The sequence below is a fragment of the Erinaceus europaeus genome, chromosome X (assembly GCF_950295315.1).
Source record: "Erinaceus europaeus chromosome X, mEriEur2.1, whole genome shotgun sequence".
In the NCBI taxonomy this organism is placed as follows: domain Eukaryota; kingdom Metazoa; phylum Chordata; class Mammalia; order Eulipotyphla; family Erinaceidae; genus Erinaceus; species Erinaceus europaeus.
The window spans coordinates 118,054,636-118,075,416 of record NC_080185.1 but is presented as its reverse complement, the minus strand read 5'-3'; the positions used below and the strand labels follow the sequence as shown (position 1 = coordinate 118,075,416).

The window sequence follows — 20,781 nt, the reverse complement described above, 5'->3', positions numbered from 1 at the left end:
GATACCATTCCATATGAGTTCCATATCCCACCACCAAAGTTCCATTCTGACTACTGAAGTGAAACAGCCAGGCCCTCTGGGACCTCCAGGGGTGATTCCCTCTAAGGCCTGCAGGCTGCAGGCTGCTCAGGACCCTGCTGAGGACTCCTGGTCGTTGCTCTCTGGATCCCTGTGCTGCTTGCTCCTCTCAATGCTATATCTGCAGGCGCCTCAGCCTCTGATCTTGGTCTTCTTGGCCTCCTGATTCCATCTTCTCAGCTCTGGATGCTAACTGGGATCCCCCAGGTTCCCTCGCTCAGTTCTGTGGCCCGAAACTCAAGGGAAAAATCTGGGGAAATTGTTCACTTCACTTTTCTCAGGGAGTTCTGTTCTGTCATGTGACCCTAATATGTTTTTCTACAGCTTCTTCCTACATCTGAGATTCATTTAAGGTGAAACTTTGGAATGTTTGAGAGAAGAGCCTTTCTCTTCTCCAGTGCAGGCCTGCTACAGGGTTAAGGGGGGATGTTGGGGGGGAGAGGGTGGGCTGCGTTTCTGCTTTCTCACCTTGCTAGTCACTTCTCCAAGGTGGGGGTATGCAGACAACCCCACTAATGGCTTTCTTGGGCCACGGTCACATCCATTTCAGAGGATTCACATACCATCATTGCCCCACAATTCCTAGGGCTCTGGCCTTTCCCATCTAGCTGCTCTCTTGCTAACCATCTGAGCATCCAGCCAGCCACCTTCCCCTCTGGAGGTCTCAGGAATAATTCAGGCCCTTGTCCCCTATGTCCTGAAATTTTGGGGGGACACAGCTACCAAGCTATCTTCGAGTCCGTGCTCTAGGTTTATGGTAAGTGGCAAGTAACCCTCCAACATCTCCTGTGGCAGGGAGTTACAATTCACCAGCACATCAATCCCTCTCCACAACTCCCTTCTTACTGCCAGTTCCCTTCCACACCATACTTCCTTACCCAGCCTCTCTCTGAAAGGAGGCCTTCTGTTTCTGGTGCTCTCTTTCTGTCACCAACTTGCTGCTACTAGTATTGTTCCAGATGGCTCCTGCTTCATCAGCATAGGGCTTACAATGAGGAGGAGGATAATAAGATGAAGCAGAGTCCCCCACCCCCATTTGACTTACAGTAGACATTAAAAATGTGAAAGGGCAGGAAAACAACTCAAAATGTTAGAGCAAAGAGTTTGCTTGCCTGAGGCCCCATGTTCAATTCCTGGCGCCACTGTAAGCCACAGCTAAATAATGGTCTGACCTCTCCCTCTCTCCCTCTCTCCCTCTCTCTCTCTCTCTCTCTCTCTCTTGATTTTTATTATCTTCATTAATTGGATAGAGACATCCAGCAGTTGAGAGGGTAGGGGGAGACAGAGGGGAAGAGAGATGAAGAGACACCTGCGGCACTGCTTCACCACTTGCAAAGCTTTCCCCCTACAGGTGTTGGGGGGAGGGGCTTGAGTCCTTGTGCATTGTAACATGTGCACTCAGCCAGGTGCGTCACTCCGCAGCCCCTGGTCTGGTCTCTATCTGACTCTGTATCTCTGGTTTCTACAAAGTTCTTCCATATATTTAAATGAAATCACTTCCACACAGTAGCTTTCCAAGTACTGCTCATAGGCCTCATTCTCAGGTGCAGCCCACTTCCCAGACCCTTCCATCACATCTCCATGGCATGATTTCCAGACTATTCATCACTTTGTGATTCTCTTTTAGAAGAGTCCCAGATTCTACTCTGTGTGCGCAAAAAGACTTCTTACAATTAAACTTTTAGGTTTTTGAGCTAATTGTATATTTACATGCAGTTGTAAGAAATCAAAGAGACTGGAGTTTGCCCCAGTGGTGATATGCTGCTAATCTACAGGCTACCACTGCCACAAGGCCATTGCTGTTGTATATCTGCACAGGAGGGATCCATGGTCTCTGATTGCCACACCCAACTCCCTCCTCACCCCCATCCCTAACTGCTGGAATCCACTAATCTGTTCTCTATTTCCATAAAATTTGCCATTGTAAGAATGTTATATAAATGAAATTTTACATATATAGCCTTTTGGGATTTTTTATTTTTATTTATTTATTTTTTTTTTAATTTTGGTGGGGGGGTGGAGTCAGGAAGTCCAAGGATTTAGATCCCTTGTCAGCTCTTGGTCTCTGGGACCTCAGAAGGTAATAGAATAATATCTGAGGGTTCCTTCTCAAAACAGTGGACCAGAGAGATACAAAGAGATAAGGAGGCAGAGAAAAAAGCTAAGGCTAGTTGAGTGCTCACATTACAATGCACAAGGGCCCAGGTTCGAGCCCCTAGTCCCCACCTGCAGGGAGGAAACTTCGTGAGTGGTGAAGTACTTCTGCAGGCAGCTCTCTGCCTCTCACTCTCTATCTCCCCCACCCTCTCCACTTCTCTGCCTCTAATAAATAAAAGAAAGAAGGGGGGAGAGAGAGCAGATAAAGGAAGATACAGAGAGAGAAGACACAGGAGATGGGAAGGCATACAAAAGTCACAGACTTAATATGACTAATTATTGGAAGTGGCCTTCATCTCTTTAGCCCCCTTCTACTCAGTAGGGCCCAATCTGAAAGTCAGTCCATACTTGTGTGACCAGAAAGAGGTCACACACAGGCCGTCTGAACAGGAACCCTGAGATCATTGTGGGGTAGCCCTCTACACAGGCTGAGATGAGTTACTTGCACCAGATTCTGTGTGTATGTTCAAGAAATTCTGAGTTTCTACTATGTAGGATATGAAGGTCCACTGATAAACAAAACAGATGTAGTTCTGTCCTCATACATTCTAGCAAGGATGAGGGTTATAAAAAAAGCTACTATCCAGAAGACAGAAATTACACCTGCTTCTGCAGCAGTCATGACAGAACCTTGGCCCCCCTCTGAGGGCTAATGTTCAGAGAGCAAGAGAAGAATGAAATGTAGTTTTAATGTGACTCAGATTCCTTTTTGCAGAAGAGGCCAGCCATACTACACTTGATGGACAAATCACCACTGCTAGTGTGTTAGCAGAGAATTTCTCAAGAGGAGAAAAATTCAGACCAGAGGACTCTTCTCAGGTAGAAATTTTTGTAGAGTGACCCAGACTAATACACTCTCCTAATTTTGGTGTATGTCCTGATTCCCACTCAGAGCTGCTGAGGAAGCAGATACTTCTGAGTCAGATCCCAGTGGAATCCAACTTGTGGGGCTGGTGCTGGCTACTTCCAGTGCTCACCAAAGATTGGGAGAATAGGTGAATGTATTCACACTAAACACTAAACAGTTACTTTTTTCTTCACTTCCTTTTTTTTCCCCCCTCACTTCTCCATTCATGCCCCAATGCTCCTCTCTGACATATGGATATTTGTCAATGTCCAGTGACTCGGCATCAAGCCCTCGTACATGGTAATGTGTGTTCTCTATTGGGCACACTACCACCCAGCCTCGTCAGCTATTTATTTATTTATTTTAGTCAGAGCAATGCCCCACTCTAGTTTACTCCGTTAAAGGGGGATAAGCCTGGGACCTTGGAGCCTCCAGCATGAAAGTCTTTTGAATGCAGGGGGCTGAACCTGAAACCCTGAGGTCTTTTGAATAACCATCATGCTGTTTCCAAGTCTCCTTACTATTGTTTGCATATTCAGAAGTGTGATGACTAGATTGTATGGCTGCTCTGTTTTCAAATTCTTGGAGAAGCTTCATGTTGTTTTACAAAGTGGTCACATCCACTTACATTGACATCAGCATTCCACAACAGAGTCACACCCTCTCTAATATTTGTTGTTCCTTTTGATGTCAGCCATTCTTTTTTCCCTTTTTTATTGGGGGGATTAATGGTTTATAGTAAATACATTTGTTGGTACATGTGTAAAATTTCTCAGTTTTCTGTGAAATACTTTCAACCTCAGCCTCAGTCCCTCCCCTACCATCTTGCAGAGGTGAGAGCTCATTTTGCAATTAATGTGCATTTCACTGATAATCAGTGTTGACGGTGTCTTTTTCATATGCTTTATTGGCCTTTTGTCCTCTTTGGAGACTTGTCTATTCAAATCTTCTGCCCACTTTTTGACTGCAGGTTTTTTTGTTTGTTTGTTTGTTTTTTGCCACAAGGGTTATTTATCCCTGGGGCTCCTTGCCTGCACAATGAATCCACTGCTCCTGGCAGCCACTTTTTCCACTATATTTGAGTAGGACAGAGAGAAATTAAGAGGGAGAGGGGAGGCAGAAAAGGAGGGAGACAGAGAGACACACCTGCAGTATTTGCTTTACTGCTCGTGAAACATCCCCTCAACTCCAGGGGCTCTTTGTGCTTGTAAAATTCCACTGTACCCGCTGGACTCTTTTCCTTTTAATATTGGAGACACAGAAAGGAAGAGAAACAGGAGAAAGAGAGAGAGAGAGAGAGAGAGAGAGAGAGAGAGGGAGAGAGAAGAGACACTGTACCCCCACAACACCACTTGCGAAGCTTTCCCTGTGAACGGTGCTCACATGTGGTGCTGGGAGGTCCAACTCAGGTCCTCACACACAGCAAAGCGTGTGCTTTACTGACTATATAAAAGCGTCCCTATCTAATGTAGTCCCAATCATTTACCTGCACTTTCATTTCCCTTGCTGCTAGGGTTGAGTCACCAAAGATAGCTCCAATGCTGATGTTATGAAATAGTTCACCTATGTTATTGTCGATATAAGTTCTTTTTTAAAAATTTTTTTATTGGAGAATTAATGTTTTACATTTCGCAGTAAATACAATAGTTTGTACATGCATAACAGTCCCAATTTTCCATATATGTAAGTTCTTTTGGATGCAGTTGTAAATGGAAATTTTCCTTAATTTCTTCTTTTTCTCTTTGCATATAAGAATGGAACAAAGTTAGTGTATTGATTTGGTAACTGACCACTTTGTTGTACTCATTGTTTCTAATAGATTTTCAATGGAGTCTTTAGGGTTCTCTCTATATGAACATTATTTACCTTACCATAAATAATGACAGTTACACTTCTTTTCTAGTCTGAATTTCTTGCTGTAGTCCAATTGCTCTGGATAAGATCTCTACTAACCTAAGAAAATAGAGTAGGCAACTTTGTCTTGTTCTCAGTTTTTAAGAAACAAACTTTCAGGTTTTCATCATTTGTATATTAGCCATAAGTTTATTACAGTATATGGTTTTTATCATGCTGAGATATGTTCTACCCACAGTTTTAAAAATATTCATGGGAGTCGGGCAGTAGTGCAGTGGGTTAAGCGCACATGGCGCAAGGTGTAAGGACTGGCACAAGGATCCTGGTTCGAGACCCTGGCTCCCCACCTGCAGGGGAGTGGCTTCACAGGCAGTGAAGTAGGTCTGCAGGTGTCTCTCTTTCTCTGCCCGTCTTCCCCTTCTCTCTCCACTTCTCTCTGTCCTATCTAACAATGACGACATCAGTAACAACAACAATAACTACAACAACAATGAAATGTTACTATTTTAATTACTGCATCTAGACTCAGAGAAACTAATATGTACTTTCATTTCTCCCCTTTTCTGGATTTCCTTTGCCTTGTTTTGGTATCAGTATAATATTAGTCTCCTAAAATGATTTGGGGAAAGTTCTGTTATATTTTATTTTCTAGAAATGACTGTGTCAAATTGGTGTCACTCTATTACATGTTTGGTAGAATTTTCCAGTGAGGCCACTTAGACCTTTTCTTTTTCAGGGCCTTTTAGTTACAAGTTTCATTTTTTTCCCTATTGGTTATAGGACTATTAATATTGTCTCTTTTAGTTGATTTCTGATGGTTTATATTTTTTGAGGAACTAATTGGTCCACTTATTTTTTAAGGTACTGGATTTAGGATTACAAAGTTTTTTGTTTGTTTGTTTGTTTGTTTTTACAGTATTCCCTTATCTTTTTCAATGGTTTCAAAATCTGTAGTGACCTCCTCTGTTTACTTCTTTTATTCTAGAAGTCGAATGCACTATGCGTTATGGGACAAAGCCCCAGCTCTTCTGCTTCCTTCTTCTTCTTCTTCTTTTTTGTCTTTATTTATTTATAGGAAAGAGACAGCCAGAAATTGAGACGAGGAGGGAAGCTAGAGAGGGAGAGAGACAGAGAGACACCTGCAGACCTGCTTTACCATTTGCAAAGCTTTCCCCCTGCAGGTGGGGACCGGGGTCTCGAACCCGGGTCCTTGTGCACTGTAGCATGTGTGCTCAACCAGGTGTGTCACCACTCGGCCCCTACTTCCTTTTTTAAAAAAAGTCTGGTGCAGGTAACCAACCCAAGGCCTCTTACATGCATGATACCTCTGAGCAGCCAGCCCTACAGAGCCCCCTTTTTACTCTATACTTTTAGAGACAGATAGAGAGGCAGAGGAAGAGACACTGAAGCACTGTTCCACCATCCATGGAGCTTCACCTGTTTTGGTCTTTGGTGCTCGAATCCAGACCCTCATGCACAGAAGGCATGTTCTCTACATGCTGAGCCATCCCATTTCATTCTTGATTTGTGTCTTCTTTTTACTAACCTTTGTCAATCTTGCTATTTAGCCAAGGAAATAAATTCATGTCTGCTGGGGAGGCCATCAAAGACATATTTCAGTTCTATTGCTGTGTTTTTCATTTCCAGCTATTTGATTCTACCTTAGAGTTTTCCACTCATGCTGAAAAAATACCTGCATTGTCTTGTTCTTTTTTTTTTTTTTGCAGGTGTCTGTCTGTCTTTCTTTCTTTCTTTTTTTTTTTTTTATTTAAGAATTAACGAACAAAACCATAAGGTAGGAGGGGTACAACTCCACACAATTCCCACCACCCAATCTCCTTAACCCACCCCCTCCCATGATAGCTTTCCCATTCTCTAGCCCTCTGGGAGCATGGACCCAGGGTCATTGAGGGTTGCAGAAGGTAGAAGGTCTGGCTTCTGTAATTGCTTCCCTGCTGAACATGGGCGTTGACTGGTCGGTCCATACTCCCAGTCTGCCTCTCTCTTTCCCTAGTAAGGTGTGTCTCTGGGGAAGCAGAGCTCCAGGACACATTGGTGGGGTCTTCAATCCAGGGAAGCCTGGCCGGCATCCTGGTGGCATCTGGAACCTGGTGATTGAAAAGAGAGTTAACATACGAAGCCAAACACATTGTTCAGCAATCATGGATCCCAAGCTTGGAATAGTGGAGAGGAAGTGTTAGGGAGGTACTCACTGCAAACTCTAGTGTACTTCTGCTTTCAGGTATATATTTTGCAGTAGTTTATGGATACGTGTGAACATAAGCTCTCTCTCACAGAAACTGGTGTATATCTAGGTTATAGGACTTTGTTAGAAGGTGAACCACCTGAGATGAAATTAGAGTGTGCTATAAAAGGAAAGGTCTCACCCAAGTAATGAAGCTGAAGGGTTGTCATTCCACACGTGAAGTCTCTGGACACAGTCTGAGGTGAAGCATGTTGAGGTGGCAATCGTTGCGTTGGTTAGGTTGTGATCGGTAGATGCAATATTATTTGGTATGGATTGGGAGACGCATACGGGAAAGTGGGCCCTATCCAAGGGTTCCAGGACTGGGAGAAGTAGGGGCTCTATAGTGGAGATGTGAGGTTCCTGCTGTCTTAGGGTTCAAAAAGACAATCGATAGTTAATGTTATCATCACATTATTTGGTAATTGGGTTAACTTTGAAAAGTCCTTTTGTTATGGTTTGCTGTACAGTATCCAGTATCTTGTATATAGCTGTGCTATTGGATGCTTCTAATCTACTTGGTCTAGGCTTTTGAGAGAGTCCACATATCAAATACACAGCCTATATATTAAAAAGATTCAGTTAGTGTTTTGAGAAACTTTGAGACGTACAACTGATTTTCCCCCTCATATTAATTAACTACTGATTTATATGTCTACATTTTGCTAGGAGTGTACATAAACACCATTCCCACCACCAAAAGACTGTGACCCATCCCTCCCACCCACTCCCACCCCCCACTGGCCCAGGAAGCTGCCCCTCACCACAGGGTTTTTACTTTGGTGCCCTACTTACAATTTGATCAGGTCCTGCTTTTAGTTTCCCTTTCAGATCTTCTTACTCAACTTCTGTTGATGAGTGGGATCATCCCATACTCATCTTTATCTTTCTGACTTAGTTCACTTAACATAATTCCTTCTAGCTCTGTCCAAGATGGGTCAGCGAAGGTGGGTTCATTGTTCTTGATAGCTGCATAGTATTCCATTGTGTATATATACCACAGCTTTCTCAGCCACTCATCTGTTGTTGGGCATCTGGGTTGCTTCCAGGTTTTAGCTATTATTAATTGTGCTGCTATGAACATAGGAGTACATACCTCTTTTTGGTTGGGTGTTATGGAGTCCTTGGGGTATAACTCCAAGAGAGGAATTACTGGATCATATGGAAGGTCCATGTCTAGCCTTCTGAGAGTTTTCCAGACTGCTCTCCACAGAGGCTGTACCAATTTACATTCCCACCAGCAATGTAAAAGGGTTCCTCTGTCCCCACAACCTCTCCAGCATTTGTTGCTGCTGTGTCTTGTTCTTTTTAAAAAATATTTTATTCCCTTTTGTTGCCCTTGTTGTTTTATTGTTGTAGTTATTATTATTGTTGTTATTGGACAGGACAGAGAGAAATGGAAAGAGAGGAGAGGAAGACAGAGAGGGGGAGAGAAAGACAGACATCTGCAGACCTGCTTCACTGCCTGTGAAGCAACCCCCCTGCAGGTGGGGAGCCGGGGGCTCGAACCAGGAACCGAGATCCTTAGGCCAGTCCTTAAGATTTGTGCCACCTGTGTTTAACCCACTGCGCTACCCCCTTTTTACTTTTTTTTTTTAAAAAAAAACATTTTATTTATTATATTTATTTATTCCCTTTTTGTTGCCCTTGTTTTTTATTGTTGTAGTTATTATTGTTGTTGTTATTGATGTCATCGTCGTTGTTAGATAGGACAGAGAGAAATGGAGAGAGGAGGGGAAGACAGAGAGGGGGAGAGAAAGACAGACACCTGCAGACCTGCTTCACTGCTTGTGAACTGACTCTCCTGCAGGTGGGGAGCCAGGGCTCGAACCGGGATTCTTACACCAGTCCTTGAGCTTCATGCCACATGCGCTTAACCCACTGCGCAACAGCCTGACTCCTTATTTTATTTTTGAGAGTGAGAGATAGAGACAGAGACAGATAGATACACAGACACACATAGACACACACCAGAGCACTGCTCAGCTCTGGCTTATGGTGGTATGGGGGATTGAACCTAGGACTTTTGAGCCCCAGGCATGAGAGTCTCTTTGCATAACCATTATGCTATCTCCCCCACCCTTGCATTGTCTTTTTCCATTAGAGCCTTTAATATAGTAATCACAATTATTCTAGTTTCCTCCTCTGATTCTTCCAATAACTGTGCTGTGCTTAGGCCTGGTTCTAATGATTTTCATGTATTTTCAGATTGCTTTTTCCCTACCTTTTGGCAAGCCTTTTTTAAAAATATTTTATTTATTTTATTTTTGAGAGAGATGCAGAGGGAGAGAGAGAAACATCAGAGCACTGCTCAGCTCTGGAATATGGTGGTGTGGGGGATTGAACCTGGGATTTTGGAGCCTCAGGCATGAAAGAGTCTGTTTGCATAACCATTATGCTATCTCCCCCACCCTGTTTTTTTTCTTTTTGAAGCAGGACAATATATATTAGTCTAACTGGTTTGTGTTGAAGTTTTCTACTCCTGTGAACATCACCCTCAGCTGTGCCTCCCCATGTGGTCTCCCTCATCTCTCCCCCCCTCCCAGATTCTCAGCACTTGGTGGGTCCCTATAAAAGTAAGTCAGATCTACCTCCAAGTCTGAAGTTTCCTCTGAGATTTCTCCCTCCTTCAATCCATGTTTTGCTTCTTCCAGATTCACTTCCTCTAGGGAGACTGCCCTGGTTGAGAACAAACAAGAACTTGTCTCAAGTGCCCCCCACCACCACCAAGGGAGCAAGGTAGGGCCTGTGGTGTTTGACACCAAAGTTTGGTCCCAATTCATCTACCTCCCCTTTAGCATTCAACTGCAGAGCTTCACTTCAGTCCCCAGTGACGTTCTTGGTTCTCTCAAATTGAATCCAAGACTAAGAAATCAGCATGAAGTTTGAAGACACTCCGCTTCATTTGTTTTCCTTTTGGGATATGATCTTGGAAATGTCATTGTGTAGGGAAATTGTGAAGATGTGGTTGAACTTGGCAGGGCTTGACCTGAGGAGTGAGTCTATCCTGTCAGTCTCTGTCTCTACCAAGAAGTTGAGCAAGGAGGGACAGGAGTAACCCTAAAGGTGTGCCTTGTCTTATCAGACTCCCTGCCTCACAAAGCACCCTGCATTCCTGATACTATGGCCTATCTACATAATCATTGTTTTGCCTGAAAGATCCCACCCATTCCATTCCTTTGACCTATCTTCTTTCTACCCTCGAGACCCTTCCTGCCTGTAGGATTAATATTAATCCTACCAGTTAAAACCCTCACAACAGTTGCTAAGGAAGTTTCTACCTTCCCAGGCCCCTTTTGCTTTTCTCCGCCCCTTTCCTAGACGTTTTTGTTTCTGGCTTTCCACTTCCAGGTCTTCCCTTTAAACAGCCTGGGTTCTCTGATCAATAAATATATTGCATTGCCTCGTGCTACGAGCTTGGTTCCTGAGTCATCTTCCTCACATCGCTGAGTGAGTAGCAGCCCAGGCTGGCTCCAGTCGAGTTCTCTCCAACCCAGAGAGTAAGTGCCCGGGAAGAGGCACTCCCAAGCTAGTCTGGCATCATTGATTTCTTGGTTTTACCATTTGGCTTCAGAATGGACTTACCAACTTATTGAGTTTAAAAATTGGGTTGTTACCCTCTTGAAACATTCTGAAACTAACGGCAACTGTAATGAAATTTTGCAAATCAGGGGCACTTTTCCATCAAAGAACATAAAACTGGCCAACTCTTTTAGACAACTAGTCACAATTCTATAGAGCCAAGAGAGAAAAAGGAAGAACCACTGACTTAAATTGCATCAATTTACCTGCATGATATAAACCTGTCATTTAAAGATGCCTGCCCACATGAGGTTGATTCTTCAGGATTCAACTCATTTTAAAATTTTATTGTATTATTGGATAGAGACAGAGAGAAATTGAGAGAGGAGGAGATTGAGAGGAAGAGAGACAGAGAGACACCTGCATCCCTTCTTCACCATTCATGAAGCTTTCCCCCCTGCAGGTGGGGACCAGGGAGTTGAACCCATGTCCTTACACACCACCGCCTGGCCCTGGCTTTAACTCTTCTTTAGACAGAACAGGGACAAGTGCACTGCTCAGCTCTGGCTTATAGTGATACAGGGATTGAATCTGGGACCTCCACTATATAAATCTTGCATTTTAAAAAAGACTTTAAAGGGTGGGGGTAAATAGCATAATGATTTTGCAAAGAGACTCTCATACCTGAGGTCCCCAAGTCCCAGGTTAAATCCCCCACACCTCTGTCAGCCAGAGCTGAGTAGTACTCTGGTAAATTAAAAAAAAAAAGATTTTTTAAAAACTTTATTTAATTTGATAGAAATTGAAAGGATAGATAGATATAGAGAGGCAGGGGGCCAGGTGGTGGTATACCTGATTGAGCACACATGTTACAATGAGCAAGGACTTGGGTTCAAGCCTACAGTCCCCATCTGCAAGGGAAAAGCCTTGTGAGTGGTGAAGCAGTGCTGCAGGTATGTCTCTCTCTTCTCTCTATCTCCTGCTCTCCTCTCAATTTCTGGCTGTCTCTACCCAATAAATAATTTTTTTTTTTAAAAAAGGAAAGAAATAGAGGCAGGCAGGCAGAGAGACAACAGCAGCACTACTTCACCACTTGTGGAGCTTTCCACCTATAGATGGAGATGGAGGCTTGAACCTGGGTCCTTGGACACTGTAATGTGTGCACTTAACCAGATGCATCACTGCCAAATCTTACTTCTAACAGGTTGAGCTATCACTCCAGCACTCACTTCTTTTAAGTTTCCCCCCTTTATCTACCCCCCTCCAAAAAACAAAAAAGGGCTACAATCTATTAGGTTCCTTTATCTACTTGTTTTGTTGAAATATTTTCTTCTTCACTGTTTCAATATTAAAAAAGTGCCCATCTGGCTGAAAATTGTGAAGTCACAAATATGAGGAGCATGCACTGTCACTTATAGGAAGGGGCTGCCTCTGTAGCCATTCCAATTGGAGATGGATTAAAAGGACATGAAATAAAACCACACTCTGGTGTGTGTGGGGGATACATGGGTAGAGCATATGCCTGGCTGTCTCTGAGGCCCAGGTTCAATCCCAGACACCATGTGGAAGCAACACGGACAGCACTACAGGCGGTGCCCCTCCTTTTATTCCCTAAGCACATAGGATTTAAAAATTGAGCTGGGGAGGCTACTGAGTGGGATTATACATGCTCAAGTTTCTTGGGTCATTTCCTGATGCCATATAATAAACTGAAAATTAAAGTTAGGGAAAAAAAAGCACCTTTCAGGGTTCAGCATCTACTTCATGGATTTTTCCTTGAATTCAGGGGCTTGACTTCTTCTGCATGTGCTGCCAACCAAGCCTCAGTGACCCTAGGGACAGAACTAAGAATGACAGCAAAGGTTCATCATTTTAAGAGACATGAGCCTGTCTCTGTCTGTAGAACACTGACAAACATCCATTTTTGGTTGGGAAAGATTTTTCTCAGGCAGAGACATCGTGTTTCTTCAAGAGAACTAGTTCTGGGAATGGTACTGTCCCTCCCAGGCTTGAAACAGGGTGCCAAGCCCTCCCACTACTACCCACCAATCTGAATATCTATCCCCCATGGTGCATTGCTTTGGGACAGTTCTCACCTGTACAAAACCAAAGAGAAAAGCTTTTCCACAAGTCCTGTTAATGCTAGAACATCTTGATGTTAATTTGTGCACAAATAACCAGAGTTCTAAAACCTAATCTAGTACAAAAAGAGACCATAATGACCCCAGCTTACAATACAAAGGCCTTTGTGGGACCTGGGGACTATTTTTATACAGACCTTGGCAACAGTGAGTAATAAATCACACACCCTGCAGTTCTCCCATCGGTGAGCCAGTTATGAAAGGGAACAGACCTCACCATACACACACACACACACACACACACACACACACACACACACACACACGATGGACATGGGCTGTCTTTATGGGGAAAAAATAAACCCTTTACTGGAGTACGCTGCCTGGAGGTTCTGTGAGTACACAGAAGTGGCTTTCCACAATTCTCCACAGAAGGATAACTGAGTGATTTTCACACTACAAAAGAATTTAGGCCTAAGTAGATATTTTTTCTGCTTAAATATGAATGTAGGACTGAGTGATTAAAAAAAATTCAAAGCCACAGATTTGAATGGATTATTTTGGTTCGCTGAGGCAAGTGGGAGGGTCCCCCATTCCAGGTTTTATGAAGACATCTGTGAGAGAAAACTTACATTATGTAAAGTGGGGATTGGTCTGAATTCCAGGAACTGATTCCTCTTGGACCATGACAACTTTGAACCAAAGTATTTTCACAAAATTTCATTTTAATCATCTTCTTTACAAAGCACAATACTTAAGACTTTTCTAAATACAACTTTAGAAAATGAAGCAAAAAAAATAATCTCCATAGATGCTGGTCGAGTCTATGCTGAATGCAAAAGAATTTTTCTTTTTCAGCAGTGAGACTTTCAAGCTTTGCAACACTCTCACCAGGTCCATCTTGAAAGGGTAAAGATGATGTCTGTTTCGGGCAGTGACTTGTCCAGTTCCATGATGTGACATTCTCCAAAGGGAGTAACGAAAGCTGGATACACTAACTTCTTCTAGAATCACCCCTCCTTCTCTTTACACAAAGAAAGCCCACGGCTCTTCCCAGGGCAAGATGACAGCCCTCTACATTCCAGGTTGCCAATGCCCTGTGAGGGCATTCCAACCTTTCAATTTGATTAACAATCCTACTCACTATACACATTATAGAAAATTATATTGTTAGGGAATTTCATGATGAGTAAATGGGAAATCTAAACATCAAAGAATGCTATCCTGATTCTTATATTAGGTGGTGGGAAATCTGAAGTCTTCAAGTTTAAAGTAGAAATGCTTAGAGCAGTCAAGGGGTACAGGAATGTTTTGTGCTGCCTTTGGAAACTTCGTGCTTCTGGCCCCAAGTTCACTGAGAGTGAAGCAGCTGAAAAGGCAACGTGGAGACGGGAATGAAGGGTGGAAGGCTTCTTTCTTTATGCATGCCCTTCCCTGAACTGCATCCCCACCCTGGGAGACCAGGGTGCTGGGGCTCAGTAAATACTCTGGGGAAGTAGCAGCCTCAAGCTATGAGGATGAGCTTATGAGCAAGAGAAAGGTGGGGAAGAGAGAAAGGGAGAGAAAGGAAGGAACAATTTGTTTGCAATACTTTTGATGATCAAGATAGGTCTTTTTTTGCATTGTTCTTTCAGTGTTATCAATTCTCATTCTTTATGGTTGTGCAAATCTATTAATGCTTAGTAGCTTCACTCCAAATCTCAGGAAATAGACAAAGCAGCTTTTTAGAAACACAGAAAACATCTTTAGGGGCCATTAAGGGACCACCCCCACCCCCCAATTCCCAAACATTCCTGCAATATAGTGTGCCCCTTATTTTTAGCTAAGGATGAGAAAACAGTTACATAGTCTAAGGCTGAACTGTTCATTGGCTACAAAGATAAGCAGACAAGCAAACACCAGTTTCCTTGGGAAGGAAAAAGCAATCCCATAAATACAAGAAAGATCCAGTGGCTACACTGCAATAATACCCCTCCTCCCTTTCTCTTGGATCTGAGGAAGGAGTTACAAGAGAGCAAGGCATATGACATTATGTGAGTACAGCTCAAACAATAACACACACGGACAACCCAGTGCAGGAAATAATACAACTTCCCCCCCTTGTTTTCAATTGCATTTTACTTTTATTTATTTTTGCTTTAATAACGCATATTCAGTTCACGCAAAAAGGTGCAAAGGACAGGAAGCAGGGGTTTAACTTGGCTGATGAAAAATCAAGCAGGGGTGACATTTTTCTGGTTCCATGAACAACCTAAAACTAGAACTTAAAAGTCGCAGCTGGTACCACAGAGCACTCCCAACTTCACAGCTGTCTCTTCTTAGGATGTGGGCTTGGTAAGAGAAGCTTTGAAGACAGTGACCTCTAGTGGACTTTGCTCAGTGGCTACAAAAACATTTTTTTCTTGTTGGTTTTTGAATCATGGTAGCTGCATCACAAAAGCTCCAATCAAGAGGGTGGTAAAAAGAAGGCACAGATCATTGCAAATACCAGATTTTCTTTCTCTCATTTTGTAAATATACCATCATATAAGAACTAAAATTGATCTTAGGGTGGTGGGGGTTGCTGGCAGGGGAAGGGGAAGGGGAAGGTCGGACCTAAAATTGGATATGTAATAGAATCCTAGAGGGAACATAAAAAGAGGCAGCTTGCTGCCTGAAGCAAAAGAACGGGGCGGGGCGCTCGCTGCGGACTATGTGTAATACAAACACTGGGGGAATCTGTGACAAAACACGATTAAAAAATCATAAAATTATAAAGCTTGTAAACGGATAATTGGAAATTACATTTTATTAATGGAAAATATCATCAAAATAGTACCACTATGGACTAAACTGCCTGAGTTTTCGTTTCGCATGAGATCTCATGGTAGAAAAGCCTTTAGCACAATTTGCTCTGTTTAAGTCACAACCAGTGCCAGACCCAGGGCTACGGCTAGACCCTGGGGAAGATTCTCCTCTTGGATGGAATTTGTGTTGTGCTATCAAGACTTTTGTGCTAATCTTTCAAACAGGGACGTGTTGAGGCAAACCTTTAATCTTTTGGCACAAGGTTATTTTGGCTGGGGCGGAAAATTTGAGTCTTGGACTCAGGATGAATAATGCAACACATTTCATTTATCAAGTATTCATTTTGATTGAAGAGCTTTCTTTATGTCATTAACTTCCATCTACAAAGGAAAAACAAGAACCAAACAAAGTAATAATGAACTGACTGGCTGCAAGAAGCTGAGAAGTAATCGACCTGGTTGACTGAAAAAAAATAATCCAGCTGATGATTTGAAAGGTGAACTGGGTGAAATGACATCCAAATGAAGAATTGATAATGGTGCCAGAAATGCCAGGAACCTACACACCGGGCTTGCAAACATGATGCGCTAGGAAATGGTGGGTGTTTTAATTCTGAGGGGATCAGAATTCAAAATCTGTCACAATCAATGAGAATTCCAATTTCCTGGCCAGAATGCAGAACAAGCTGTCCTGACACACACTGGACCACCTGGCTGTGCTGGAAGGTAGCTCTGGCTGGACCCAAAGAGGTGTCTGTAAGCACCCCCAAAGTGATGCCAAACAGCTTTCTAGCCTTTCTCTAAGCAGCCTGGGTCCCAGTGTATGGAAGGATGCTACGCGAAAGGAAGCAGAGTCTGTCTACTATGGGCCATTTTGTAAACCAGGCATATTCTCTGCCATTGGTGAAGATCGAGTCAGATCAGAGGCTTGAGGGGAACAGAGCTCTGATGTCCTGGAAGGACTGATGTGGCCATAAGGGAGCAATAATGGGACAAAGAGCAAGTGACTGTGCACAATTAGGGATCTCCAAGTTCCAATGACTATATGACAGCAGCCAGCTGGCTATGGACTTGTCTCAGCCTTCTGCCCTCTGGCAGTTACTGTATTGAGGGCTCAGGTGATCTGGGAGGTGGCACAGTGGATAAAGCACTGGACTCTCAAGCATGAGGTTCCGAGTTCACTCCTCAGCAGCACATGTACCAGGGTGATGTCTGATTCTTTCTCTTCTCCTATCTTTCTCAATAATGAAACAAACAAAATCTTAAAAAAAAAATAATAATGAGGGCTTGGGAAACCAGGGATGAAATTTCCAGAGGAGATGTTTCAGGTCAATATCAAATGAGAAACCCAAGTGGGACCACATTTGTTCATTGTCTCCCTCTCTCAAGACTTTCTGGGTCCCAGGAAATGGTGTGAAGTGTCCTACACATGTCTGAGAAAACTGCCAGACTGGAAGTCTATCTAAATCTGCAGAGAAGTAACCAGCACTCAGATTCAAAGAGAAGTCTTGCTGCTGCCCCCACCCTCAGCTGAGTTTCTCATGGGCAGCCAGACCCACCTGCAACCGAAGCCGGATCTTCTTCTCTTCATCCAACTCCAACAGCAACTGCTTAATCTCTCGTCTGTAAAGCAAAATGCAGTGCAATGAAACCAAGGCCCAGATCCCCCCCAAGTGTCTTATCACTGCACAAAATCTATCTGACCCCTTTACAGAGAAAATGCAGGCAGAACATTAAATTTGGTTCACACTGCTATAAGCATGAAATTATTGGAGACATAAAACCTTCACTTTTTTTCTGGATTATTGTGGTTATTGGCTGGGAATGGGGGGGGGGGGGAAAGTGCAGAGATCTCTTTGGTGACAGCACTGGGCCTTTGGTGGTGGGTGTGGCCACCTGCACACGCACACACACAGGTGTGAACATGCACCACTAAGACCTTACAATAGTGTACACCAATGTTCAATCACACCTCAAGTCTTATGGTGAGAACATCTTAAGATGACAGCCTATGTGGGGGTGGGGAAGGGTGGTGGCGTATGAGCAAGAACCTGAGTTCGAGCCCCTGCTCCTCATCTGCAGCGGGGATGCTTCACAAGCAGTGAAGCAGATCTGCAGGTCTCTCTTTCTTTCTCTATCCCTCCCTCCCCTCTCAATTTCTGTCTTACTGAGTAAAACAGAAAAAAGTTTATTAAAAAATATTACAGCCTGGGGTCTAAGGCTCCCTACATCTTTTCAGACATTATAGCCGCTAAATGTTAGTCTTCCTTGGGCACTTAAAGATGACCATTTTTCTGACACTGGAGGAAAGCTTTCTGCTAGGCCTCGCAGGTAGCAGCGTATGTGCGTGCTATATTTAAGGGGACTAAAAGGCCTTTCTTGCAGCCTGCTGGGCCTGTCAGTCCTTGCAAGCGGCTCCCTGTGTGTTTGACCTTCCTATGGACAGCCCCTGGAGCCACCTCAGACACTCACTTCTGCTGATCCTTCATGGTCTCGATGATGCTCCTCAGCTCACGGACCTGTGTCCGGAGCTCTTCCACGGCCGCCTGGCTGCTGGCCACAGGCTCCATCTTTGGTTTGCCTTCTGTGCCGAACAGAGATGGGGAGTTGGCTCGGTGTCCGGCTGTTCCCAAAGAGGATGACAGTGGGGAAGGTGCCGCTGGAGTAAGAGGGGCTGGCCCACCACTGCCTGCCGCCATGGTCCCCGGCTTGGGTGGCAGGGATGCCTTGTTGTCGGACACCTGTGATGAGGGAAGGCAGAGAAGACTCAGGCCAGGGACCTGTGCTATGCCTTCTACTGGTCCATCTAGTCACTACCACTCCCATACACACTATCCTGGCTCGCTGCACACACTCCCCTCAGGGGTCTACTTGGTGCAGGTGTCCCCTCCTCAGAGTGCCTTCCCCATGTGATTTCAACTTGACTGTGGACATACACAGAAGCCCATCTGCTCACAAGGCTCCAGTGGGAGGGAAAGTACTAGGAGGAGGGAATGCTCAGGCAAAGGCCTGGAAACATGGATCCCTGGGAAGCAGTCCATTGGCATGACTGGAATGTCAGAGCAGGCAGGGGAAGGTAAGGTGAGAGATCACAGGCTGGGAAAAGTGAGGGGCTGTGGCCAGGGTTTGAAAGATTGCCTGGGGCCCTGAGATGGGGCTCAGCAGGTGGAGCAGGACCTTCCATGCATGAGGCCCTGGGTTACATCCCCAGCCCTACGTGAGAGCCCCAAGGACTGCGCCAAGGAGAGAAAGAGGTGCAACTCCACAGATGGTGGAGCAGTGCTTTAGTGTCTCTCTCTCTCTACTCTATCTCCTCACCTCCCACCTCTGCCTGAGAGAAAGGAAGGAAGGAAGGGAAGAAGGCAGGCAGGCAGGCAGGCAGGAAGGAAGGCAGGAAGGAAGGAAGGCTGGCTGCTTGGGTTGGGGAAGTGGCTCAGTAGTATCAAGCATGTGTTGACCACTAGTATCCACCCCCCCCCAAAAAAAAAACAACTGTATGCCTTCAGGGGCTTGGCAGTGGTACACCCAGTAGAGTGTAGATGTTACCATGCATGAAAACCTGGGTTCAAGGCCCTGATCTACAACTGCCAGGAGAAAGCTTCACAGGTGGTGAAGCAGTGCTGCAGTTGTCACCCTTTCTTTCTTGCTCTTTCTCCCCTATCTTTCCCTCTCTATTTCTGTCAATCTTTATAAGATAAAGGAAAAAAAAAAAGGAAGAAACAAAATGGCCACTGGTCTTGTATTCATCATGAGTCACCAAGCCTCAGTGATAATACTGGTGGCAGAAAAAAAAAAGTAAATTTATCAAAAGAAAATTTGTTGTACTGAGGAAATAGGATAATGATTATGCAAGAGACTTTTATGTCTGAGGATCTGAGATCCCAGGTTCAATCCCCAGCACCACCATAAATCAGATCTGAGCAGTACTCTGGTCTCTCTGTCTTTCTCTCTCATTAAAGTATTTTGAAAAGACTGCATGCCCACAAAATTCATTTACTAAAGCCTTACTTTCTGATGTGGGACATTAGGAGAGGTAATTAAGAATAGATAATGGTCCTAAGGATGGATCTGTGCATTTAAGTGCCACAGATATCTCCCCCCCATCTCTCTCTGCCCTATGAGAATACAACAAATAGATGCCAGTCTATTGTGAAGACCACAGAAGGGTCCTCACTAGAACCAAGCTGACACTCGGATCTCTCAGACGTTCAATCTCTAGAACTGTGAGAAATACAGTTGTACTCATAAGTCAGAAAGCAGAGTCCATGCCAAGGTAGTGCTCACCCTGACTGCAGAGGGGCTGGAATCTGAGAGAACTGTGGGGAGATTCTCAGACATGAGAGCCATGGTCAGGGCTTGATTGAGGTAGTGGCCAGGCAAACAGAGAAGGCAGCTTTGAAGACTCAGCCAAGGTACTCAACCAGAAAAGGTATGCACCCCTCTAAATCCCCCCTCCCCGTCCCATGGAGCAGCTGGACTGTAACCAGGAGGACTTGGTCTTGGCCAGGCTGTAGGGGAGGGGGAGGGGGAGGGCGAGGGGGAGGGGGAGGAGGAGGAGGAGGAGGAGGAGGAGGAGGAGGGGCAGATTAGGGCCATGACTGGTGTGGAGGAAGTGGTCATTGAGGTTGGACCTTTCACAGGAGAAAGAACAGGTTGGAGGCTCAGATAATGATTTTGAGCACAGCGAGTTTGAGGAGCTGAGAGGACAGCGCAGGGGACATGTGTGACAGGCTGAGATAACAAATGAAAGAGAGATGGGTCAGAGAAGTTGCCAGAGGCAGTGGAAGTGCTGGAGGTGGATGGCACAGAACTGGAGGAGAAGAGAAGAGGCTGGGGATGAGAGTTGGGGCTTTGACAAACTGATGAGGTGGGGACAGAAGGTAGAGCCCCCAGGGACTGGGACAGAGTAGGGAGAGAGAGGATGAGGCATGGGCTGTGGGAAGTTTCCAGAGAAATGGAAGGAAGCTGAGAGGAAAAGCAGTCCATTGGGTGATACGGGGATGGGAATCTGATCAAGGCAGGGGAGAGCTTGAGTGGGTGGTGTATGGTGTGGTCTCCAGGTTCAGAACTCTTTCCAGAAACTTGACTGAAGTAGGAAGATTAGAGAGTGAGAATGTGTCCACACAGAAGCCTCAGGAAGCAGACAAGGTCAAAGAAAGGTTTAGTTTGCTTTCAAAGATGGGGGAGGCCCCAGGAGGTAGCTCAGGAGCC

At 44.6% G+C, this 20,781-nt stretch overlaps 1 protein-coding gene across 5 annotated transcripts in view; it reads right to left on the bottom strand.

Moving 5' to 3' along the window:
- Positions 1–14,884: 14,884 nt before the first annotated feature.
- Positions 14,885–20,781, bottom strand: part of SH3KBP1 (SH3 domain containing kinase binding protein 1) — a 447,635-nt gene continuing 441,738 nt past the window's right edge. For 3 of the 5 annotated variants that reach the window (XM_016195163.2, XM_007538851.3, XM_007538858.3), the window contains 3 exons: positions 18,043–18,311; positions 17,130–17,193; positions 14,885–15,951 (listed from right to left, as the gene is read on the bottom strand). In XM_016195163.2, the coding sequence (XP_016050649.1) occupies positions 15,910–15,951; positions 17,130–17,193; positions 18,043–18,311 (375 nt within the window). In that variant the 3' untranslated portion in view covers positions 14,885–15,909. The remainder of the gene's footprint in view (positions 15,952–17,129; positions 17,194–18,042; positions 18,312–20,781) is intronic. The other 2 variants (XM_007538865.3, XM_060182929.1) reach the window with 1 other exon arrangement.